Source organism: Canis lupus, chromosome 36 (genome assembly GCF_011100685.1).
Source record: "Canis lupus familiaris isolate Mischka breed German Shepherd chromosome 36, alternate assembly UU_Cfam_GSD_1.0, whole genome shotgun sequence".
Lineage (NCBI taxonomy): Eukaryota > Metazoa > Chordata > Mammalia > Carnivora > Canidae > Canis > Canis lupus.
The window spans coordinates 17,065,662-17,091,895 of NC_049257.1; the positions used below are offsets into that span (position 1 = coordinate 17,065,662).

The window sequence follows — 26,234 nt, forward strand, 5'->3', positions numbered from 1 at the left end:
TCTTGGCTTAAGGGTTGGACTTCAACATCAGGGTGTATTTTGGGCTTATGGTTATTAATAGCGTGCACGTGTGTGTGTGTACTGTTGTTTCCGATCTTGACTATTGTCAAATGTCACCTCTGATGGCTTCTAGATGGTTCCTATAAGCAGGCTGCCTCACTTCATAGGGCTTACTCTGATAAGCCCCACTGGGTGGGTGCACATAGTCTGGGTGCTTATCAGGGGGTTTTGGTGAAGGCACACCGATTCTTCTGGATGCGCACTGTGCTCACCCCACCAAGCATTTGCATGTGCTGTTAGCTCTGTCTGAAGTGCTCTGGCCTGGTCAATTTCTACTTGTTCTTTGAGTGTCTAATCAGGCATTACTTCCTCCAGGAAACTTTCTGGCCATCCAGCCTGGGCTAGGGACAGGGATCTTTCATAATCAACTGGTTTAGCCATTTGTAAAGCCAATTGTTCACTTCTGGAGTCAGTTCTGGGTGTTCAGGTATCTACCTTGAGTACCTATGTTTAGCACCCCATCTCTGAGTTCCATTGTATCTCATGTTATCTCCCTAGTGTGCCCTGTGTCACATCGTTTAGTGTTCATCTGTTTACTTTGCTCTCTGCCATAGATAGTGAGCTTCTTGAAAACAGGAACTATGTTTTAACTCTATTCCTAGTTTCAGGAACACAGCAGGCCTTTGACAAAGGTTTGGAGAATGACCCATCCCTTCCAATCAGCGTGCTCAGTGCACACATCTATTAGAGCACCATTGCTCTTTGTGTGTCTTATTTCCCCTATTGCATTGCACAGTTCCTGTGGTAACTGACAATGTCTTTATTAATTCCTGTTATCTGTCACCTTGTCCAGTGGTATAGGAAGTAGGTGCTAAGTAAGCGTAAAAAAATATTTTAAACATAGATCTCTTAAATTAGGTTTCCAAGTGGCAGATTATTATGTACCCTTTTGTTTATATCTGCTGAAGTGCTTACTACTTTAATATGAACTAAACCATGTGACTTTGTCAATACTTGGTTTGGATATTCCTTAAATGTCCCCCGGTACCAGACTGTTAAGTAGCATGGCTAGACTTCTCTTACTCTTGATATTAGAATGAGAATGAGAACTCTGAGAGACAATGAATACAATCTGGGCAGTCTGTGTACCACACAGCCATAATGACTTATGTCCTGAGGTATGCCTTGCAGAAGGGGCCCAAGTCTCTTGGACTGAGCTGGGGTCTTAAGACCTCAGACCGGTGATGGAGGTATAGGGGGCTGGAGTCTGTGTCCAAAAATGAGTGTAGGGGTAAGGCTGGCATCAAGTCCACATGGAGAGCAAGAGCTGGATTCCAAGTAGAGAATCTAGAAGGGAGGGACACCTGGGTGGCTCAGCAGTTGGGCGCCTGCCTTTGGCCCAAGGTGTAATCCTGGAGTCCTGGGATTGAGTCCCACATCGGGCTTTCCTCAGGGAGCCTGCTTCTCCCTCTGCCTGTCTCCTTCATGAATAAATAAATAAAATCTTAAAAAAAAAAAAAGAGAGAGAGAGAATCTAGAAGGGAGAGGAAACGAGGGAGATGCCTGAAGGAGGGTACTGGAAAGACTCCCAGAAGCAACAGGATGCAGCAAGGACCTCATCACTGCAAACCTGCAATTGAGTCTGTGGGGGGAAAGGGATTATTTAGGGGGGTAACGAGTGAGCTCTGAAAGGGATGAGAAGGAGTTAGTCTGTTGGCTCCATACAGTGGCAAGCTGGAGGGCCACCACAAACCCAGCATGTGTGTCAGAGGACACTGTATAGACACATGTATCCTGGGCTAGTCGCCCCAATGCCTCCTTTTGGGCCTGAAGCAACCAGCAGTCACACTTGGGAAGACAAGCTATAGAATGGGATTATTGCTCTTCTGTAACTGTTCTGAGTAGCCCAGATTCGGACGGCAAAAGCTCCTCCCCATCCCAGAATGAGGCAGAATCAGCTGAAATAAATATGATGAATAATGGGCCCGAAGCAGTCCAGATAAAGGAGTGCAGATCCGGCCCGTTACGCAGCCCGTGGTTCATACTAGCTGAATGGTGGTGGATGCCCAGGGGTGGTGCTGGGTCAGTGATGGGAGGTGGAGACAAAATTCCAGGGAAGGGGGATCAGTAGCTCGATTCTACTTTTTTGTTTTTAACTGAGGTAAATTTGGTAGATAACATTATATTCGTTTCAAATGTACAACACAATGGTCTGATATTTGTATACACTACAGAGTGGTCAAACCAATCGAGTTTAGCAGGATAAGGTATGAAGAAAACAGACTTGATCCACTTTCCTCTTGGAAGGAGGCACTCTCTTTCCTAGCCAGCTTACGTCAGAGTAGAAGATGAGGATTTGATAAAACAATGTCTTTATTTCCTATGTATATTTCTTTGTTCCCAAAAGAACCCTGATGTTTTCATGTTGGGTTCAAAGAAGAGATTGTCCTGGAAAATCACGGCTCCTCTGGAAGGGCAACCAGGACGTGAAAACCTTCTGCTAAATCTTCATCCTGATAAGCTGAGAACTGAATTTCCTGGCTCAGGTGGTTTTTAATTAAAGCAATTTATATTCAAAGAATGTGCACACATGCAGGCTCACAGAAAATCAATGAAATCAAGAGGGTAAACAGAAAAAAGAGAACGAACGTGACCGACCAAGAAGCACTTACATGGAAGGGCAAAAAGACATCGTTTGTGTTTACTTTCTGTTGAAAATATTTGTATACATAGCCTCATTTCAGCCAAAATTCTAAATGTGTTCTGCACTGTTTCCTACCCTCTCCCCTCCCTGGCCGCCCTCCCCCTACGAAATAAGGCTGAGCTTCATCCCAGATTGAGCATGACTCCTTATTTTTCTTATACTTAAACAAGAACACAGTTTGAGGGCCTCTCGGGACACATGGAATCATTTGTGACCATATTCCCACAACCAACCCAGTGGGAATGCGGTATTAATGAGAATATCCCCTGAAACACGCTGCACAGTTTTGTCATTTCCATGAAGCTTGCTGGCGTATAAATATAACCCCACATTCTTTTATGAAACACATAAATGCAATAAAATAGTTGCTTTGGTTTTTTTCTGGAGGCAGGAGGAGAAAAATGTCAAACTCTCATTGTTCAGTGTTTCTAACAGACCCCTTTTTGTATGACTGCTATGACTTTCCAGCACAAAGTTCCAAACTGCAGATAATAACTTAAAAGGCTATCTGAACCCATTCTGTTATGTAGATGAAAGGAAGTCTTTAAAATTAATCTATGGCATCTCTGAATAAAAAAGGAGGGCACTCATCCAACTCATTTCCTTGGGCCAGAGCAGTGAGCAAGCAGAAGAAAAATGCCAAAATTCTGCTCGAAAACCAGAGTTTAACATGGCACAAGCACACAGCAGATTAGCAACCAGATTTTTGCTTCTGACCTGTCACTGTTTGGAAATATGAAACAGTGTGTTATTATCCAATGTTATCACTAAATTCGAAGTTAATGTAAGGCATCTGACTAGCGTGTAGTGTGAAGGTTGAGAACCTGTTACACTGCTGTTTTATGACAAACTATTTTATGAGAGATATATATTTAAAAGGAGGTAAAATCATCCTTTTTTTAAAAATTGAAAGGCTGTCTATTAGAAGACTGTCTAAACCAAGGGAAGAAACAGAAAAACAAATTATATTTGTCGCATTGGCGCAAATAGCCTGGGAACCATGTAGAACACATCATCCTCGAGAGTCAACTGTATTAATAAAATTGTATCACCAAACTTATCTCTATCACAACAAGCACTGTAGTGAGGAATCAGATGCAAATATGGGCAAAATACGAGACTGAAAGAAATGTTGAGTTAATAACATTAGTTAAAATGGCATCTGCCATTGGGGGAATTCAGGTAAAAAGACTTGAGAGTACTCAGTTATCGGAATGAATAAGCATTTAGGGGGATTAGTTATAAAATAATTATGTAGATCAAGACTGTTCCTTTGTGCAAGCAATAAATGGAAATATAATAAAAATACAGATATCTTTCACAGTAAGACATTGACACACACAAAACATAAACTATGTAGGGAGAGAAATGCACTAGACCTATCTGTAGAAATAACCAGTTTCCTTTGGAGACGTGTAAGAGAGGATTCGAATCCGTGAAGAAACATGTTCTATTTTCTACCAGTGTAGACATAATACCCTTTAATAAGTCAACCTCCTCCAATTAAGCTTCATTTTTAAACAAATTTGTAATGAGAATGCCAATGGGATTTTAGGGAGAACTTCACAAAAATGTTCTAATATTCATCTAACAAAGAAATCCATGTAAGAGTATCTAGGAAAATCCTGAAAAAGTAGAATAATGATGTAGGACTTGCCCAGGCTTAAAAATGTATCACAAAGTTATTTCGAGCAAAGCAGAATGGTATTATCACAGGTATAGATACCTAGGACAGGAATAAATAACATATTTGGTCACTCTACCAATTGAGTAGACATGCTCAAGAGTAAACATACATAGTTGGGGTTTTCCTCCCCAAAGGGGCTTCTCACCTCCCAGGCAAGTAGATTTCTACTGGGCATTTTTTTTTTTTCAGTTTATCAACCATGCTGTGGACCCTGAGGGTAAAAATACTATCATATTCTTCATTCTCATGCCTGCACAGTGCCTAGAGGTATTCAACGTTTGATGAGTGTATAAGTGACTATATGAATACATGTGCACTGGAAAGAAAACTTTGATTAATGTTAGGAAGATCCACCAGCTTTAAATCTCTGCCTGAGAGTTATTGACAAAACTCCTTTCTAAGAGTTGACATTAGAATGATACTTTTTAATTTAACAAACCAAATTGCAGTTAATGCCTTAGGCATTTTTCAAATTAAATTATAGACTGCTTTCATGGAAAAAAAATTCATATTAGCCCAAGTGAGTCTCAAATTATTTTTTTAATGTAAGATTACTGAACTGTAAGCACACACAAAACTAGGTATATACTTTTTTAGGTTTATGAACGTTAATTAAGCATGATACCAAAATGCATTTATCAATTAAGTATCCATACTTATAAAACCAGTAAAATCCAAATGAGCAATAGATGGTATTTTATGGAAACTAAATTGCTAATGTTGGGTTTAATCATAGATGTGTTTAGTTGTTTTACATTTCACCAGTTGACTCTTTTGATCTTGAAAATGAAGGACCATTATTTGAGGCTTCCTTATGGTCACTGCTGGTATTTTTAATTTTTACAGTTTCTGAAATTTTATCCATTGATCCATCATATTGGTTGTCCAATGAATTCAGTACATTTCCTTGTACACAATTCGTGCAGTGATGTATACAACACCGAAGTTCGGCACCAAGTCTGGAAGCACAAATGCAGGTGCTGAACTCAATATAGCGTTTGGTCACAGGTGGTCATCCCAATGGTTCAGAATGCTCTTGTATTACTTTTCTTAGATCATAATCTAAAAGAAAACGCCAAATTAAAAAATTCTTTTTTTTTTATTTATTTTTTATTTTTTTTTTAAATTAAAAAATTCTTTCAGGGCGCCTGGGTGACTCAGTCAGTTAAGTGTCCAACTCTTGATTTCAGCTCAGGTCGTGGTCTCAGGGTCATGAGATCGAGCTCGCATACTGGGCTCCACACTCAGCAGGGCATCTGCTAGAAACGCTGTCCCTCTCCCTTTGCCTCTCCTCCCGCTGGCACTCTCTCTCTCTAAAATAAATACATAGGGGATTCCTGGGTGGCTCAGAGGTTTAGTGCCCACCTTCGGCCCAGGGTGTGATCCTGGAGACCCGGGATCGAGTCCTGCATCGGGCTCCCTGCATGGAGCCTGCTTCTCCCTCTGCCTGTGTCTCTGCCTCTCTCTCTGTGTCTCTCATGAATAAATAAATAAATAAATAAATAAATAAATAAATAAATAAATAAAATCTTTTAAAAATTTAAAAAAATATATAAATCTTAAAAAAGAATTCTTTCAGAACTCTGAATCTTAGTTTGAGAAACATCACCCTCGCTTATTTCAAGTAGCAATTGATTTTTTTTTTTTTAAATTCCAGACTAACAGAGGCAACGGGGCAGCATTTTGCAATTGTTGTAAATACATTTTGTGACCATTGATCTATATTTTCAACACCCATCTCTGGCACAAACCAATCGATCCTCCTTTGGAGAGAGGCACTGCTCACCCTCCTCTGCAGAACAAGAAATTGAGGCAGCGATGGCACTCAGGAGCACAGAGAAAATTGTGGTGAAATTTAGATTAGAGGTCAGAGTTGTTTGTATCTCATTGAGAGGGAAAGCAAGTGGTAATCGCACAAATTGCTTAGCCTTTGGCTTGCTCTGACAATCACTTAGACTTTACGTTTTTTTCTGCTCTGGCTAAACAGGACTCCTTGGTATCACAGACCACAATGCATGGGCCTGGTCGAGCACTCGTGCTAAATACATGCTCCCTGCACCTTACCCCTGTGTGTCCTGTTGCAGCCAGAAAGGACTCAATGGAAGCTAATCGCTTGTCTGAGACCACGAGAGCCAGCAGTCAGCCTGAAAGGTGTTATCCACTAATTATAGCCCTGTGAGGGGTGAATGCTCACTATGGGGAGCGACTGTTCTTTCCCAAGTACAGGTGTCCCTTCTTTTTGAGCAGCTGCCAGGTGCTCGGCAGCCTGGGAGCCCTTCAGATAAACAATACCTCAGGTTACCTGGTCTCACCACTGCGTGTGCAGACACAGCCCTCAGGTACCTGGGCATAGACTTGCCTGAGTCACAGCGAGACTACAAGGAATGTGCCTTCAAATCAGACCAAGTCATAACCGCTTCCCCAAATATCAGGGGAACATCGCCTAGACATAGTGACTAGTGTAACCAAAAGAACTCACCAGAGAACATAGAATTCCAGAGAAACTGTGCCAAGAAGATTCCTAAATAATGTTAAATAAGCTACTGGTTAGTATTAAATAGAGTTTTCCTATGCTTGCAACCTTCCTGCCACTCAGCAGAAAAGCATTGGCAAATAACTTCGGTTCTGCAGTTCTTATGATTAACTTGAGTAAGAGCTGGAGTCCTATTTTTAAATGACCAGATTTGACTTATTTGCATGTTTGGAGAAACCTGCCTAAACTAGTCACAGCAAGCCAGGTTGCTCTCGTCCGTAACTTACATTATTATTATTGTTTTCAGGGTCCCCAAGGTAGGGCTTAATCCATTATTAAGAGGGAGTTTGACGTATGATCTTTAATAAGGAGTTCCTTAAATCATGCAAGGTTGGAAAGGCAAATATTTATAAACATGTTCCTACACGCATAAAAGGGAGGACGTAAACCCCACTGCTAACAATGATTATCTCAGGGGCGTGGCATTGGACGGGGTAGAAAATGTCACTTTCTGTTTTATACACTCCTATTGCCTAAGTTGCTTTCATACTGGGCATGTGAGTTGTAACTTCAGAAAAACATTGTTTTTATATAGAATAATTTCATTCCCTTATGAAAAAGGTTTTTTTTTTTAAGGGATTTTATTTATTTATTCAGAAGAGATGCAGAGAGAGAGGCAGAGACACAGGCAGAGGGAGAAGCAGGCTCCCTGCGGGGGGGTCTGATGTGGGACTCGATCCCAGGACCTCAGGGTCACAACCTGAGCCAAAGGCAGACGCTCAACCACTGAGCCACCCAGGTGTCCCCCTTATGAAAAATTAAACTGGATTCACACTCAGCCCAGAGCAAGTTTGATTTAAGGAACATTAGAATAAGTTGATTTGAATGGGGTGACTTTAGGAGGAACTCGTGGAGACAGACATGATCCGGGGTAGAGCCACTTCTACAAGGGGGAGGCATGTCTCCTCTTGGTTTCTTCTCAACAATTAGAAGTAGTATGAAACCAGGAAGATTACCAACCCTTGGGTGGAACCTGGGCAGTGGCAGACAAGATCCAACCTCTGTAGAATGTGATGCCGGGACACAGCCATGAAATCACCTCAGCCTCTGCCAAGTGTTTCTGTTTTATACTCATGCTCTATAACTTTAGCATTTGTGGGCAAATGGAACTTCCATGGTTACGTTCCACTGCAGAGCCCGATGAACTCTGTGTGTTGGGTTGTCATTGAGAAAAAGAACATGCCACCTCTGTGCTGACCTGGCCTGCTGGGGAAACTACTTGGTGAGATTAGACAGACTCATGGTCTAATCCTGATTCTGCCCCTAACCCTTTATGGGTCTCAGTTACCTCAACCCTGTACACATGAGAAGATTGAATGTTATATGACCCCTAAAGTCTCCTTTAGTACAAAACTTTATGACCTCTAGAATGGTCCATAAAGCAAGTATTTTGAGTAGTGAGTACCATAGTTTCTTTCTCATTTGTAAAAGCTCAACTTTCTTAAACAGCCCAACTTTAATTAAACCCAGCAACTCGGTCAGATATGTGTATGTCATAAGTAGCATGATATATTGTCAAAGAGAAGACAGCCTACCCTGTATTATAGGGATGGAAATGGAGTACTGCAAGAAGTGGCTTTTTCATGAAATAAACATGGATTTGGGATTAGGATTTAGTCCTCCATGCCTCAGTGGAGACAAAGCTGCCTTCACTTCTCTCTTCATCAGCAAGGTACCTTAGAAATGAGGGTCATGGCGCCCATTGTCCTTCAAATGACACCTTCGCCCAGAGGCAGAGCTGTGCACAGTGTGGACAGTGCAGAGTGGCACAATAGGTGATATTCCTGTCAAGGCATCCCTGCTCTCATGTGGGTTCCTGAAGGTAGCTGATGAGTCAGTCAGTCACAGGCTGTCAGGCATCTCCCTCAGGGAGGTCTTGGGGAGAGCGAGGCCGGGTGATTGCACACGAAGTGCCTAAACTCTTGGCCACTCTATATGTCGTGCTCGACTTGGGTCACTTCTAAACCCAATTATGGTTTGGTGATGGCCACCCTGTTACATACTATATTGTACAAAATAAGAGAGCAAAGTGATCTTAGGACATCATCTGAAAGGTGAATGCTAACTTGACCGCTTCCTCCGACATACGTTCCTATCTGCTTGTTTCTTCTTCTTCCTCTTTTTCTTCTATATTCTATTTCTTCCTTCTTATCTGACTCATGACTTCCCATGGCACTTCATGACAGCCATTGTGTATTTTTGTTGGCAGCTCAGACCCAGAGATGCTACTGAGTACTATTTGTCAACCATGCAAGACTTGCGTGTGTTTTCTAAATTTCTTCTTGAATATCTCTCCAGGACTAGGCGGTCCTTGGCCTTCTGTAGCCTATGTATGGACTCCTCATCCTGTCTGACAGAAGCACTTGTTCATTCCTACTTTTATGAATACAAGACATAATTGTGATTAAAAACCTTCCATATCTTTGAATAACCAGTCACTCCTTAACTTTATTCTCTCTAGACCAAAGAGCCCCCAGTTCCTTGCAGCTTCACTTATAAGTCATACAGTAGTAATTTTAATTATTCTTGGAACCCTTGCCAGGAGATCTGTATCTTTATATTTTCTTTGTTTTAAAGGGTGGCAAAAATAACACTGTGTGCCAAGTAAAATTTGGTTAAAAGAGAGAAGAAAGTTTTATTTTAAACCTCTCTTTTTAAAAAAAGATTTTATTTATTTATTCATGAGAGACACAGAGAGAGGCAGAGACATAGGCAGAGGGAGAAGCAGGCTCTCTATGAGGAGCCTGATGTGGGACTCAATCCCAGGACCCCGGGATCAGCCCTGAGCCAAAGGCAGATGCTCAACCACTGAGCCACCCAGGTGTCCCTAAAACCTACCTCTTAAAAAAAATCATTTTTTATATGATATATATGACCTGTTCATATAGGTCAGTGTTGTATTGTTTTTTTAAACCATGATTTCACTTAGGTAAATTATTCTTAATTTTAAGTCTTTTTTTTTTTTTTCTTTTTCTTTTTGTGTATCAGTAGTTCCCTAACCTATTTTGGAGTAGAGAGATTTTATCCAAAAGTGAATCGCTTTTCACTCATTTGACTTTCAGGTAAGATTTTTCTGTTTGCAAGGAACAAAGCCTGAGTTCTCAGGCCACCGGGGCTCCTAAGAGTGCCTGTGCACCACAGTGGAAACTGAGAACCTCCAGAATCTGCAGCAGCACCAGGCACAGCACACTCTGATTTCTCATGTTCATCTGTGTAGACACCCACCCTCTTCCTTTCTCTTCACTCTGTATTGCTTCATTCTCCTCTCTCAGTGGACCACCTTGTTCTGCTCCCCTCCTAGCTTTGGCTTGCCTGTGTGCACAAGGCCACAAGGGCCTCTCCTTTCCTCTCCCTACATCGTAGCTTTTCAGCTTAAGTTACTGTTGCCACTTGGTTCGCTCTGTTTTCCAGAGCAAACTCCCAAGAGTGAGGATCTGCTAGGCCCACTCCAGTCTCTGGATAGACTGTGACCCAAGGGCAGTCCAATACCTCCAGGTCAGGTGTTTGCCCCCATCCCATCACCTGTGCTGGGCACGTGAGGTGGTCAATCAGAGCACGTGCAGCATGGAGTGGCTGATTTGGCACTGTGATTAATAAACATCTCTGGGGCATCTAAAGTGATTGAATTATTTTCCCCATTTTCTGAGAGTTAGTTTGAATTTCTATTGTCTTCCAGGTTATTAACAATTTCACTAAAGTCATTAGCACATAAACATTGGGGAAATACATTCTCTTTTTGTCTACCAAATAAATACTGATATTGAATGAGATTTTTTTTTTTTTTACAAAGATTTATTTATTTGAGAGAGAGGGAGGGAGTGAGCAGAGGGAGAGAGAATCTCAAGCAGACTCCCTGCTGAGTGTGATGCAGGGCTCCATCTCACGACCTCACGATCACAACCTAAGCCGAAATCAAGAGTAGGGTGCTCAACTGACTGAGCCACCCAGGCGCCCCCTGAATGAGGTAGATTCTAAGAATAAACACAATCAGACTTTCTTCGGAACATCACAGGTGGACACTGTCGCAGTGATCACTACTGCCTTGTGATTTCAATCTGAAAGCCATGATCCCAACTGATACCAAAATAAAGTCAAAAGGTAATGCTTTTTCTTGATTGATAACTTCAAAAAGTCACATATTCTAGAAATTAGTTGGGGGTGGAGTCAGGCAGTCTAGAGCTGGCCTGCCTAGGATCAAAAGCTGGCTTGGACACCTCTGATCTGTATAACTTGGGGGACTTATGTGACCCTGCTACTCCTCAGTTTCCTCATGCATAAAATGGGATCGCTAAGAATATTTCTGATGCTCGTTATTGTGAAGATTAAATGAATGCATCAATGTAAAATGTTAGGAACTACCTATCACATGGTATAAATCCCATAAATTTTAGTTATTATTGTGATAATTCCCTAACCTTTGTTGAATACCAATTGTATAGCTTAAGCTAGTTTGAGGTGGGATTCTGTGATTTTTAAACCACTGTGGTCTTATTCAAGAAAATGCAAGTGGATCTCTAGACTGGTTTGTTATGCCAAGCGCTTTATAGAATCACATTGGCAATCTCCTGTCACCTTCATATATATAATTTCACAAGTCTTCTGTTGTTATGAATGTTTAAAACTGCCTGTGATCAAATTGAGGGCAGTTGCACAATTTTTATGGTCTTCCAGAATATTAGATATCTAATTTTCTTTATTCCAATTAAAGTTTCCTTAATTTAATATGACATATTTTTACAAAGCTAATTCTTTGAATCTTGTAGTGACATTTCATTGTTCTTGACATTTTTTCCTCTCTGCTACTTCTGGGTATGGTAACTTGAAACTCCCAATATGTTGGTGTGAGTCTGTAGTGAAAGAGACGCAGGAGGTACTCTTGAATTCAAGTTCATGAGCTGTGAAAGGCCTGATAAAGAAATGTGGTATTGCTAGTTGTCATCTGGACTAAGCTGCAAAAGTTCTGCTCCAAGGTTCTATCACACTAAATACACTTATCTTGCTAAGTATACATATCGGGTTCTATGCCTCCAAACAGGCAGCCTCTTCTAACCTAGTGGTAAACATTTTGATTAGTGAGAAGTGTTTTCACATCTGCTTATTTCAAGCTTAAGTGCTTTTCTCCTTCTCACAGAAAAATTGAGATAAAGCAAATATCATCATCTCCATTCATTTCCATTTGCAGTTTCAGCTCGTATGTAAATATGAGGCTCGGAGGACCAGAAAATGCCCTAAATTAGCACAGTATTATAACTGCATCGCCCAATGCTAGGGAGTGATGGGAAATTGGTATTCCTCATGGAGCTGTGGTGAATATTCATTTTTCCATCTGGAAACTAAGCATATGCTATTTAAGAGATTGAAAAGTGGTGTGACTTCAGCCTTGTGACTACTAAACTTTACAATCTTGAGGGTGTAATTCACATGAAAAACACGAATGTGTTGCCCTAGAAGTAGAGGAATGAGAAATAGAACTGAACTAGCTGCGGAGGCTGATTCAGTCTTTTTTTCCGGAGGTAACCTGGGGTACAAGCATGTTAAGAAGCAGTCTCGGGTGGGGACTCAGGACCACACTTTGATCACTTTTATGCGGGGCCGTGGGAACTTGGAGACATTCTCTGCTCATTTCTCCGCAGGATTCCAATTTCAACAAGAATTGCCGGGATTTCCTAAGAAATACGGAATATTGAGGAAATGGAAAGAAATTGAGTAACACGAAGACACACCTTATGCCTTAAATAAAATCTTGTAGTTAGAGTGTGGATTGAAAGCCTCCCGGGGACTGACAGCTCGTTTCTCTGCTCTCTGGAAATTAATGGGCTTGGCTTTGTATCTCCAACTGTTCTGCACAAATGAACCAAACTGGGAATCAGTTGGAGTCAGTGAAGCTTAACACAACTCCAGCTATTGTTTACATGGCTCCCATGAAACCCCTGTGCCAAACTGATTAGATTTACAGTTCATTCGATAAGCTTGTCTGCTCATGGCACATAAGGCAGTGAACCTTTTTACAAAATGAAACTGGAGCTGGAGAGGGGGGATAAGGCCTTTAATGAAGAGGGAGGCTGAGAGACATTGGTGGGAGATCTTCTAAGCTTTTAGACCGCCTCCCTTCTGCCGGGATTCTTATGCTCGTGTTGGAATGACACTTTGGGATTCACCCTCTGCAGTGCCATTTCAGAATATGTTCTAATAATGGATATATATATATAATCTATAATGGATATATATATATATATAACACTACTGGGAACTAGGGATGATAAAAGACTCTTGTAGGTAAAACTGGGTCAGGGAGCCCCATGTGGACCAGTGGAAGCTATTACCAACTGCACAATGCCAGACAGAGCTGCTTTTTGTTTTTCCCTATAGTCCATGCTAGACGCTGGGAGAAACTGTACAAAGCCTACCCTATTTGTACATGCTTTGGACCTATTATTGAGTGATTAAGAATTAGTCATGGAGCCATGAAATCATCACCCTCAAAACTCTATCTAGTTACCTTTCAGCAAGTATAAGTGATCTCATTTCTCTAAGAGCATCACCCAATAGTTTTGCCAACCATGGCCTACCACTGTGGACTTGCTCCCCCTGAGAAAGATTGGCAGAGGAGGAGTCAGCTGAATAGAAGTTGATGACCACCATCAGAGGAGTCCCACATGGGGACTTTATACTACATCTGTTTTGGCTAGCTATTGTTTGACATAAACTACCCTAAAACTTAGTGGCTTAAAACAATAGCCACTTTATTAATATCTTACAGTTCTGTGGGTCTGGAATCCAGGCAGAGATTGGCTGGGTGCTGCTTTTGCTCCACATGGTCTCAGCAGGGATTACTTGGTAGTATTCAGTTGGTGACTGGGCAGGTTTATAGGGTCTGAGATAGCTTTAGTCCCATACCTGGCACTTTGCCATGGACAGCTGAAGGCTGGACCATGTCCTCTCCACGTGGTCTCATGGTTGCTCCACTATAGAAGTCGAACTTCTTACCTGGCAGCTTAGAGTACAAGAAGGAGTGTTCCAAGAGTCCCAGGAATGGGCTATAAGGCTATTTATGCATCAGCCTGGAAAGTCCCAGAAGATCACATCTGCTAATTTTTATTAGTCAAGAAAATCTCTAAGGCCAGTTCAGATTCAAGGGTGAAGGAGTTAGACCCCACCTCTCAAGGAGAGGAAAATTAAAAAATCCATGGCCATCTTGAGTCTTCCTCAAACATTTTCTTGTGACCTTAGAACCCTAAAAAAGAATCCAATATTGTAACTCATTTCTCAAATCTCTTACCCAATGATATGAAAAAAATATGGAAGAAAACTCAAGAAACCCTTATGTATACACAGAGCATGCACTGAGTGTTTAGTACTATTTAGTAAACCCTGGTATGCACTGATTAATATTTAGTAACAATCGAGAGATCCATTAAATGGAATATATGATTGAGAGTAATTGCACAGGTTCCAAATAGGTAACTCTTGGCTGACAGTTTTACTATTAACCTTGAATAAATCCCAGGGAAAATGGATGTTTATATAAAACAATTTAGTCCGTAAGGATGAAACTCTGGGACTCACACATTGGATGCCTTTTCCCACTGTTTACCTCATGCTTTGTCTTTTTTTTTTTTCTTGCTATGACTATGCTGTCTCACCCACTGTGTCTCCAGATTTCCATCTAAACTATAGTTGTGGTTCTGAACCACAGCATATCATCCTTGCAGGTGCAAACAGAAGCCTATTTTCCCCAGTCTTTTGATTTTCATTGCAATAAAAACATCACATCAGTAGTATTGCTTCAAGCTCATGAGCCTCAGCTGGGTCTGCTTTGTATCCTCAATGCATGCTTTCTCCCAGAAATCTTTTCCTGAGAAGGCCTAGCTGGCATGGAGATTCCTCCCAGTTAGGCATATACAGCTGGAAGGGGGAGAGGGCAGGGTGTGTGCAGACTGCCTCAGGTATACACTGTTGGTTGGATTGGGTGGTGGAGCTGGGGGGAGGTTAGGGAAGCTTATCACCTGAACCCTCCCCACTTCATGGTGACTTCCCATTTGTCACCATGTCTTCTGTTTATTTGGTGACTAAAGGATGAGGCACAGTGATGCTGGCAGCATTGTGAGGACTTGGGGACAGCAGATCAAAGAGTGAAGCAAATATATTTTCCAATGTAGGAGATCTAGCCCTCCAAGGACCCTGCTGCTTTCTTAGTTCAAAGGACTTCTGGATTTTCAGCCTTCATGCTCCACTCTTCAAGCTCCGCCCAGCCTCCCCAGAATCCTTTGCTAAGAATTTCTACTCCAGATTCTGCAGTACACTTTCATTTATTTTCCTGCCTTTGAATTGTTGGTGGGATTAGAGCATCAGAGACCTTGAGTCCAGACCTTGTTAACTGGCTGACCTGACGCAGGGGTTTTACATTTCTATGAAAATTACTGATTTTTAGAGGAATCTGGGTAAGGAGGGGGGTATATGCCCTTTCAATAAAGTATACACTCTTGGGTATGCTCTATTTTAAGCATGTAATACAAGGGTGACATATTTTCTTTAAAAAACAAACAAACAAACAACAAAACCAAACACAAAACCCCTAAACTTCAAAGAAGAGTACTGGCATAAAAGTGAAAAACGTAGGTATTATAACCAGTCATTTTTTTAGTAGTTTCCATGAATAATTAGTTCCTAGTTATTGGTACCACGGATACAAGAATGAGTAAAGCTCGGCCTCCTCTTTGAAGGAACTAAGTTTAGTAGCACAGAGTTTTCTGTAAGCAGATGAATCGCAGTATCACTCAGTATGAAGTGGGAGAGAGGTGTATGCAGAGTGTTGAGGGAGTCTGAGAAGGGAGTGCGTGGGCCGACGGTCACGGTGTCTACTCAGTGCTCCTCTCCTCTTTGAATATTTATTGTAAGTGGTTAGTGGCTAGAATATATATATATATATATATATATATTTCCTTTTAATTAACACTTGAAAAGATTTCAACTTTGGGATATATTTTAAAAATACACATAACACTAAAACTATTCTTCCTGCAATTGAATTATTTAAAAAAATACAGATTGAAGTTATTTATAACCACGATAGCCATTGCTAGATGACTGGAGTCAGCACATGAAGAAAGTCTCAGAGGAATAAATGTATTTTGGTTATTTACAGAGTGTAAATTGGGAAATTCTAATAGCCCTTCAAAATCAAAGAGCTGACTGTCTCCTATACTCTGTTACCTTCTTTTCAACCAATGTGGCATTTACCCAAACTTTTCTGTAACCCATAGCAACTGGGGATGGGTTGGTTACTCCGGGAAAGTGAATTTCTGGAGCATTGGGGTGGAGCCTCTATTTGCTGGTAGGGTCCAAGGCTGAAAAAGTCCACCCTGGCAGGAATCCCCCTGGTTAGCTTTTGAGGCTTTCCACCCTTCTGTAGGCAGGAAGAACATGCAAATGTGTTTATGTCTGAACAGCCCAGCCTAGCTGATACAGTGTTCCTGGTGGTGTTTTCCTGCCAGAGAACCTTCCATCAAGCTCACTCTTGGTGAACTGCTACAGTTCCTGGTTTGGGGGGCAGGAAATTGGCGTTGGTGGGCCAAAGCTGAAGAAGCCTAAGAAGGTGTGGTCTTGGTTACCAAATCAGAAGTTGCGATATCCTGAGTCTTAATTTGATCAGAGACCCTGACATTCTCTCTTATAAAAGGTCTCCGCTTTGATGTCTCCGGATACAGAATTTGGACAATGTCTTTTGCCTTTTGAAAATGTACTTACGATGATTTTTTTTTGGATGTTTGATGATTTTTCAAAATGAAATGTGATATAAGTGTCACCAGGCCCATTTTTCTCCTTTTTCACCAGGAATGCCCAGAAATACGTTGTATAATGCAGAACTGTTCAACCCCTCACTTTTAATCCTGCGATCTGGAACAGCAAAGGCATTGTTTCAGGAACATTCTCAGCTATTAGGTGGTCCAAATTTCTGCATTCTTTTCCTGCTTTCTTTGTTTTTTGTTCTATATGGTGGTATGTTCACAGGGCAGAATTTATTACCTTGCCTTCAAGTGTCTTGTTAAATAGTGGGTACTGTTATTTGCATGCAAATGGCTTGCTTTCCACATTCAAAAATCTTGAAAAAAATTTGAAGTTCAGGGTCCAATTTTTCTAAGTTGCATGTTCCGCTAACTACCCTGCCAACTTATTTTCAGTGAGCAGGATGTAGTAGATGAGCTAAAGCTTCAAACACAGTAACAATGATTTGTAAGTTGGCCGTCATTTTGGATAACCCTTGCAGTAACTCTCCCGCTGGTTGAACAGATTGTGAAAAGAGGAAGATAAGAATGTGTTTGGGAACGTCCTTCAACTTTCATCTTATTCTCCCACCAGGCCTCCTAGCTGGCAAGTCCTCTGAGCTGTTTTTCTCTTTCCAGCTTATGGTGTCCAGTTTGCGGCCAGTTGTTGTCCCTGTGAACACTGCAAGAGATGCAAGCCACCTAGAGCCAGTGTCAAGTACCAACTTGCTTCCACCTCAATGTCAGGCACTGAGAAACTGCCATGACAGGGACTGTTTGCCGATCTCTAATGGGAAGGAATAGTTTATCCTGACCATTTACATGAAGTGAATGTGGGGTACAAATGACATCACATGTTCTCTCTCCCTGTATTTAAAGTCCATTACCTGAACCAGCTCTTGTATTATTTTCTAGTGTATTTTCTCCTCCTTCGTTTTCATCGCTACCATGTTGTTTGCTACATACTTAATAGAAGACACTGTGCTGTATACTTCATGTATATAATTCATTTAATCTGTATAATAACCTGGTGAGATCAGAATTCTGACCATTTTATGGATTGGAAAATTGAGTCCTAGAGAAGTAGAGGAACTTGTCCAGCCCCTCAGTTGGGAAGTGGGTGAGGCTAAGCTGCCTCCTTTGAGTCCTTACCTTGACCTGAATGGATGCACTCCAGAGATCACTGGTCTAACTCAGAATCAGCTTGTTTTTTTTTTTTTTTTTTTTCTTTTCTTTTCACTGACGCTTTTTACAGGAAGCAAGAAATTTTTTCCTTAAAGAAGTCAATTTAAAAAATATCTCCTCCAAGTGTGGCCTTTCAATATACAAAAAATTAAAATACAGAAATCCATTGCATTTCTATACACTACTAATGAAATAGCAGAAAGAGAAATTAAGAAAACAGTCCCATTTACGATTGCACCAAAAATAATAAAATACCTAGGAATAAACTTAACCAAAGAGGTGAAAGACCTATACTCTGAAAACCATATAAGACACTGATGAAAGAAATTGAAGATGACACAAACACATGGAAAGATATTCCATGCTCATGGACTGGAAGAACAAATATTGTTAAAAAGTCCATACTACCCAAAGCAATCTATAGAGGTAACAATCTCTATTAGAATACCAACAGCATTTTTCACAGAACCAGAACAAATAATCCTAAACTTTGTATGGAACGACAAAAGACCCTGAACAGTCAAAGCAATCTTGAAAAAGAACAAAACTGGAAGTATCACAATCCCAGATTTCAAGATCTACTCCAACCAGCAGTAATCAAAACGTATGGTACCGGCACAAAAATAGACCCAAAGATCAATGGAAAGAATATGAAGCTCAGAAATAAACCTACAAAAAAAAAAGAAATAAACCCACAGTTATATGGTCAATTAATTCTTTGATAAAGGAGGCAAGAATATGCAATGGTAAATGATAATCTCTTCAACAAGTGGTGTTGGGAAAACTGCACAGCTACAAAAGAATGAAACTGGACCACTTTCATATATCATACACAGAAAAAAACTCAAAATGGATTCAAGATCTAAATGGAAGACCTGAAACCATAAAATTCCTAGAAGAGAGCATAGGCAGTAATCTCTGACATTTTTCTCGATATGTCTCCTCAGGCAAGGGAAACAAAAGGAAAATTAAGTTATTGGGACTATATCAACACAAAAGCTTTTACACAGTGAAGGAAGCCATCAACAAAACAAAAGACAACCTACCAAATGTAAGAATACATTTGCAAATGATATATCCAATAAAGGGTTAATATTCAAACTATAGAAAGAACTTCTAAACTCAACACCAAAAAAGCCAAGTAATCCAGTTAAAAATGGACCAAAGGCATGAATAGACATTTCTCCAAAGAAGACATACAGATGGCCAACAGACATATGAAAAGATGCTCAACATCACTCATCATCAGGGTAATGCAAGTCAAATCCACAATATCACCTCACACCTGTCAGAATGGCTAATATCAAAAACACAAGAAACAACAAGTGTTGGAGAGGATGTGGGGAAAAAGGAACACTCTTGCACTGTTGGTGGGAATTCAAATTGGTGCAGCCACTGTGGAAAACAGTATGGAGCTTCCTCAAAAAATTAAATCATTAAAAAAATTTTAAATTAAAAATTATTTAAGAAATTATTATATTCTATTAAAAATAGAATTACCATATGTAATTCCACTACTGGGTATTTACCCAAGAAAATGAAATTGCTAATTCAAAAAGATATATACACTCCTATGTTTACTGCAGGATTGTTTCCGATAGTTAAGATATGGAAGCAAGCCAAGTGTCCATCAATAGATGAATGGCTATGGACATCCCTGGGTGGCTCAGTGGTTTAGCGCCCAGCTTCAGCCCAGCGCATGATCCCAGAGTCTCGGGATCGAGTTCCACATCAGGCTCCCTGCATGGAGCCTGCTTCTCTCTCTGCCTATCTCTCTGCCTCTCTCTGTGTGTCTCTCATGAATAAATAAAACAAAATCTTTTAAAAAAAATAGATGAATGGCTAAAGAAGATGTGGCATATACACACAATGGAATATTACTTAACTACAAAAAAGAATGAAATCTTGCCATTTACAACAACACGGATGGATCTAGAGGGTACAATGCCAAGTGAAAGAAGTCAGAGAAAGACAAATACCACGTAATTTCATCTCATGTGGAATTTACTATATATATGTATGTATCTAATCATTATATGCCTTAAATTTATACAATGCTATATGTCAATTATCTTTCAATGAAACCAGAAAAATAAATAAAATATATCTGGGTTTTAAACTAAGGTATAGCTGGCAATTTGAATTCTCCTGATTCTAGCCAACTTTATTGATCCTTAAGGTAAAGCAATTCTTTGGGGGTTGATGCTATCATTATCCCTACTTCCTAGCTAGGGAAACTGAGGCATAGAGAGATTACATGGTTTAAGGTCATCTGACCAGGCTAGAACAGAGAGAGAATTTGAAGCAAGGGTCTTGGGTTCCACGGACCATGTGCTCCAGGAAACATGCAAAACTGTCAGGATAATGCAACCACAAAATGAGAATAAGGAGAAATTTTCAATAGCTAGTTTCTATGCTGTCTCAAAAGCCACAAATAGGATATTCTCTGCTGTTGGTGATGATGAAGTCAGTACAACAGAGAACCTGATAGCAAAATGATTACAGTAGGTCCCAGGAAATGGAAAATATTTCAGGCATGACATGGGTTTCTCCGACTTCTCCACAGGTGACCAATAGTTTAAAATTACTTGAAAGCTCCCCTACCAAAGGCAGGATATAGAACAAATAATTTTTTTTGAAAAGTGTATTGGTAAAATATACTTCAAAAGCTCTCACCTGAGCAAATATCTATTCAGACTTCACTGACTTTTTATTTAAAATTTTGTTTGTAGGGGATCTCTGGGTGGCTCAGTGGTTTAGCGCCGCCTTCAGCCCAGGGCCTGATCCTGGAGTCCTGGGTTCAAGTCCCACGTCGGGCTCCCTGCATGAAGCCTGCTTCTCCCTCCTCCTGTGTCTCCGCCTCTCTCTCTCTCTCTATGTCTATCATAAGTAAATAAAAATCTTTAAAATTTTGTTTGTAGAAGTATCTACTGTGATTTTATATTCATATTCTTAGGCATTCCTGTCTGTCTTCTAATCAGCCTTTTTGGGAACATGACACGATTTTGTCATAACTGGATTTGTAGAGCCCTTCTTGCAATGTGCACACACATACACACACATGCCATGCCCTATGTGGTCAGCATGCCTTTATCATGAAGTTAACTCTCTCCATTTGCCTCCAGACAAGTGTCTTCTTATCTCAGATTTATTTTTTGCATTAAAACTATGCACCTCCCTCCCCAGGTCTCTACTTCATAATTTTTAGGTTTCTTGCTTCTTTCATTTCTTCTCCCCAGAAATGGACAATATCTTCAGCAGATCCCGAAAGACCTCTACATCTCCCGTCCGCAAGGTACTTCTCTCTTCTGTTAGCCTGACCTATTTCCATGGCAATGACAACTGATTCACAAAACGTGATTATTACAGTTAATCAGGAAAAGCTGACAGTCTTCAAAGAGATTCTTGTTAAGAGTCTGAGTTTTATTCCACTTCAAGTATGTTTGGCATCCTAGGCAGGAGATAGGTGAAAGGTAGGAGTGTGGTTGAAGGTTTTCCATCTGTGATGGGAACTCAAGACACTCCGGAACAAGTCTCTCATCCTTAGTTTTCTTTATCCTTTCCTTTTCCCAAACAAGCATCGTTGAATTCAGCAGCACTCTGTACTTAGTTGCTATTTTAAATTTAACATTATTTAAAATGTCAGTTTGAGCACAATCAATATTTGGGATCAAGGACGTAACTGGTTATTCAAATGTCATCTACTAAAGGGATCTGGGGAAGGGAGCAGCAAATGGTGCAGAGAATAACCCTTGGAGGAGAGGAGTGATATTCAGTATCATGAACAGCTGCTATGACACCCGCACACCCAACCTAGCAGCACAAAAGCTTAAACCTCTAGTTGCTGTATTGTGGGGAAGCTGGTGAGTCCTAGGAAAGTGGCCACGGTGGGGGAAGTTGAACCTGGGGAGCTCAGGACAGAGCTTTTATTAACCAGTTTAGAAGTATTTCAGTAACCATTACAGCCAGGTCAGTGGCTCCCACTGGGTACCAGCCTGCAGTGAGGGTCACTGTGATCTAACTGTAATAGCTTGGACCTGTTTCTCTGCCCATACTAGGTGTTCAACATGAAGAAAAAAGGCTATCTTGCTTGAAAAATCATAATACAGATGTTTCTTGGTTTACTCGATTAGTTTCACAATCTTATCAAGATTATTTTGCATTTGTTAAAAGACTGTGATCTCCAACATTGTCTACTGACTTTGAACTCACTGCACCCCACTTTTGACTATAGTTGAGTGGAGTTATTGACCGGCAGAGGAGTGGGACATGCCCCTCCTATGCTGAGGGACTTGCTCTGGCAGCTGTTCCACCCGAGGACCCTTGATGAGGCTTAGGCAGCAGTTTTGTGCAGTGTAGGCTGCTCCCTTGGTACAAATATTCCTTTAGGTGAAGGGCATCCCTATCCCTACACCACATGCACACACAGAACTCCAGGTCTTCCCTGGGACTGTACTCTGTTTCTGTTTTTTAAAAGATTTTATTTATTTGACAGAGAGAGAGAGAGCAAGCACAAACATGGAGAGCGGCAGGCTGGAGAGGGAGAAGCAGCCTTCCCCCTGGGACTCGATCCGGGGACCCTGAGACCATGACCTGAGCCAAAGGCAGATGCTCAACCAACTGAGCCACCCGGTGCCCTCTGCTTCTGTTTCCAATGCAGGGATATCAGATTGCAAGGCAGGCTCCTCAAGGCATTCCGGGAGCCTACAGACAGGCACTTCTTAAGCTTTTTTAATGCCATGGGACCCTTTTGTCAGGGTGCCAAAGACCATGAATCTCTTTTCAGAACAAGGTTTTTAAAAGCATAAAATACGTGGGATTACAAAGGAAACCAATTATCTTGAAATACAGTTAAAATGTAAAAAACAATTTGTATTGTAGCAGTATGTGTACTTTTTACTTTTTTATTTTTTATTTTTATTTATTTATTTTTAAATTTTTATTTATTTATGATAGTCACACAGAGAGAGAGGCAGAGACACAGGCAGAAGGAGAAGCAGGCTCCATGCACTGGGACCCCGACGTGGGACTCGATCCCGGGTCTCCAGGATCACGCCCTGGGCCAAAGGCAGGTGCCAAACCGCTGCGCCACCCAGGTATCCCTATTTTTTTTTTTTTTTTAAGATTTATTTATTCATGATAGACACACACAGAGGGAGAGAGAGAGGCAGAGACAGGCAGAGGGAGAAGTGGGTTCCATGCAGGGAGCCGGATGTGGGACACTCGATCCCAGGACTCCAGGATCACACCCTGGGCCCAAGGCAGGTGCTAAACTGCTGAGCCACCCAGGGATCCCCTATATATACTTTTTTTTTTTTTTACTTTTTAATTAACCTATTGCATAACAAGATCTAGCAGAGGGTCTACCTAATAACCACTGTAATCGAAGGTATTGTAACATCTATGATGTGATGTAAAAAAAACCCTGTGGTTTCTACTGGAGAAGAAGTCATAGGTCCTTACCCTACTGCCACTGTGTTGTGTTGCCTACATTCATAATGGAAGGAAATGCTAAATGTTAGAGGCTTAGTGAAATGAAAAATGTAAATTTTTTGTCACCGAAATCTCACAGTACCCCTGAATTCTCTCTCCCCTGCCCAAGAACTCTTGCCAATAGTTACCCCAGAGGTCAACACCTCACTGACCTCACTGGAGGCCACACCCCATGCTCTGGAGGCAGGAGGCTTTAGACCACCCACACAGAGCTCTGAGCTGCCTCCTGGCCAGGATCTAGTCCTGCGAATCTGGGGGCAGGAAAGAAGGGCCCCCGAGCCCATAGGTATCAACTTTTTTTTTTTAATATTTTATTTATTCATGAGAGACACAGAGAGGCAGAGACCCAGGCAGAGGGAGAAGCAGGCCCCATGCAGGGAGCCGACGCGGGACTCGATCCCAGGACCCCAGGATCACGCCCTGGGCTGACGGCAGATGCTCAACCGCTGAGCCACCAGGTGCCCGGAACCCTCTTAATCCCCCATATCCTTTACAGTCGAGGAGCTGCTCCTGAGCTTCGTTGCACCCAGAAACCAAGTTTTGAACTGCCGCGCCCCGTGTGACTCCCGCCCGGAGCTCTCCTCGCCGCCGGGCACATCCTGGGTGCTCGGGGTCAGGGCTGGGCTTGTTCTCTGACGTGCGAGGAGAAGAGCCCCCGCACCGGAGCGTTCCGCGGGCCGGGGTCACAGCCGCGCTCCGCTGCCTGCATCGTGCGCCCGGCGTCGGCGTGGACGGCTGCGGCCCGGGGGCTGGACCGCGCCTGCAGCCCCCCCGCCCCGGGGCCTCGTTGGCGGAGCCCTCCCCCCCCCCCCCCCCCCCCCCCCGGCCCGGGGCTCCCGCGGCCGCTGCGGGGCCAGGTGGGCGGCGGGGACGCGGCGGGCCGGGAAGGTGCGCGGCGGGCGGCGGCGGGAGGCGGGCGGCGGGCGGCGGCGGGGAGGGAGCGGAGGGCAGGGCCGGGGCGGGGCCGGCGGCCTCGTCACTTGATAAAACGCCGGCGAGTCTCCAGAGAACAACGGGCTCATTGAGCGGAGCGGCCGGGAGCTGCCCGCGAGGGGGAGCGGCCGGCGGCAGCGCGACTCGTCCCGGGGGTGGGGCCGGCGCGGTGGCCCGAGGAGCCCCAGGCGGAGGCGGCGGCGGCGGCGGCGGCGGCGGCCTCGAACCCGGCCCGAGCGCAGGGCGCCGCGGCTCCCGCCCGCTCCCCTCCGCTCCCCTCCGCTCCCCTCCGGGGCGCCGGCCCATGGCGGCCGCGGGGCGGCTGTGGCTGCTCTACCTGTCGGCGGGGCTCCTGCCCCGGCTCGGCGCCGCCTTCAACCTGGACACCCGCGAGGACCATGTGATCCGGAAAGCCGGGGAGCCCGGGAGCCTCTTCGGCTTCTCGCTCGCCATGCACCGGCAGCTGCAGCCCGAGGACCGGCGGCTGTAAGTTCCCGCCTCCCCCCCGGGCGCCGGCCCGCGCCGGCAGCGACCCGGGCGCGCCGCGTTCCCGCCCGGATCCCCGCCCCGCCCCGCCCCGCCCCGCCCGGATCCGCGCCCCGCGCCCCGCGCCCCGGGGAGCCCCGCCAGCAGCCCCGCCCGCCGCCGCGCCGCCCCCGATTCGGCCCTGGAAACCCGAGCCCCGCGGACCGCGGCCCCGCTGCCCGGCGGGACTGCCCTCGGCCCCGGGAGAGTTTACTTTTTTTTTCTTTTTGCTGCTTCTCTTTTAAACAAAGTGCTTCCCGGCGGTCCTTCCCCGCGGGCACGTTTGCCGGGACCCCGGCAGGTGGCACGCTCGGCTGAGCTTCCCGCGTGTGTCCGGGGCGGGGGCTGCCTGGGACCGCGGTGGAGAAGACCCGGGCCTGCCCCGGCCCCCGCGACACCGCGCGCCCCGCAGAAGTGGCACAGCCACTTTGCATCCTGCCCTGCGTGGGTTTCCGCGCACGGCGGGCGCTCCTGCGGGAGCTGCTCTTCATTCCTCCCCAACACCCCGTTTTCAAAAGATGGAATTGACCAAGCACCTGTTCGCACGACTAGATCAGCTGCAAAAACAAGACCCTCGGAGCGGGTCCCCGCCCCCCCCCCCCCGCCCCCCGTCAAGGCCCCGGAGCGCCCGGCGGTGCCCGAAGACCCTTCGGGCCTCTGCGTTTTGCAGGCCCGAGCCCAGGGGTTAAAGCAAAAAAATATCCGGTCTGGGCCCGGGCTTTGCAAACATAGTTTGGAAGACAACCCCCTCCCCCTCCCCTAGTGTAGCGGCGCTCCTCCCGGGAGAAAGTGGAGACTGGCATAGCTTAGCCTCTCTTTTTCTTTCTTTAGACAGTGTTTGGTTCCCACATGATCAAACTCTTTAGGCTGGAGAGGGGTTTGGGAGCTTAGTCCGCCTTGATCGCTGTGGGCCTTCATTCTTGATCTGTGCTACTGAAAAATAAACTCCGAGGAGTGCCCTCCTCCCCTGAGGCTTTGAGTTGAACCGAGGTCCTTCCAGGACCAACAGACCGGAGAAAGCAAAGTGCAGCCACCTAAAGAGAGGACTTTGTGTTTATGGGGGGCCAGTGGGACTTTAGAGCTGGGGGAAAGAAAAAAAAAAAAACCCTCTTGATTTCTGCAACTAAGAATTTTGAAATTGGTGAATCCTAAAGTCAGGTTTTTCTGATAACACCTGCTAGTGAAGCAAAGAAACGGGTGGGGGGTGGGGAGGCTGCGGGCTGGTGGTCTGCAGGGCTGGCCAGCTGCTTATCCTCTGCCTTCTCTCGGTAGAAATTGTTAAGCTATAAATCTGAAATGAAAGGTGGTTTCTGTTACCTCAGCTAATGGATGATGTTTAGTGTCTGAACACTTAGGAGTGTGTAAATGTGCATCCACCCATCTGGAGAGTTTGAACTGGTTAGTGCAGCG

The 26,234-nt window shown here is 43.6% G+C and overlaps 1 protein-coding gene and 2 long non-coding RNA genes across 4 annotated transcripts in view; 1 reads left to right on the forward strand and 2 right to left on the reverse strand.

Annotated features, from left to right (window-relative positions):
- LOC119867830 overlaps window positions 1-24,856 on the reverse strand; it is a 52,161-nt gene extending 27,305 nt beyond the window's left edge. The window contains exon 1 of the long non-coding RNA XR_005384731.1: window positions 24,637-24,856. This is a non-coding gene — a long non-coding RNA (uncharacterized LOC119867830). The remainder of the gene's footprint in view (window positions 1-24,636) is intronic.
- On the reverse strand, window positions 10,778-17,287 carry LOC119867832. The gene is made up of 3 exons (XR_005384734.1): window positions 16,672-17,287; window positions 13,822-14,158; window positions 10,778-12,590 (listed from the first exon to the last, which is right to left on the reverse strand). It is a non-coding gene; the product is annotated as an uncharacterized LOC119867832 (long non-coding RNA).
- The window catches only part of ITGA6 (integrin subunit alpha 6), an 81,529-nt gene continuing 79,879 nt past the window's right edge, over window positions 24,585-26,234 (forward strand). For both annotated transcript variants that reach the window (XM_038584849.1, XM_038584848.1), the window contains exon 1: window positions 24,585-24,785. In XM_038584849.1, coding sequence (XP_038440777.1) covers window positions 24,604-24,785 — 182 coding nt within the window. In that variant the 5' untranslated portion in view covers window positions 24,585-24,603. The remainder of the gene's footprint in view (window positions 24,786-26,234) is intronic.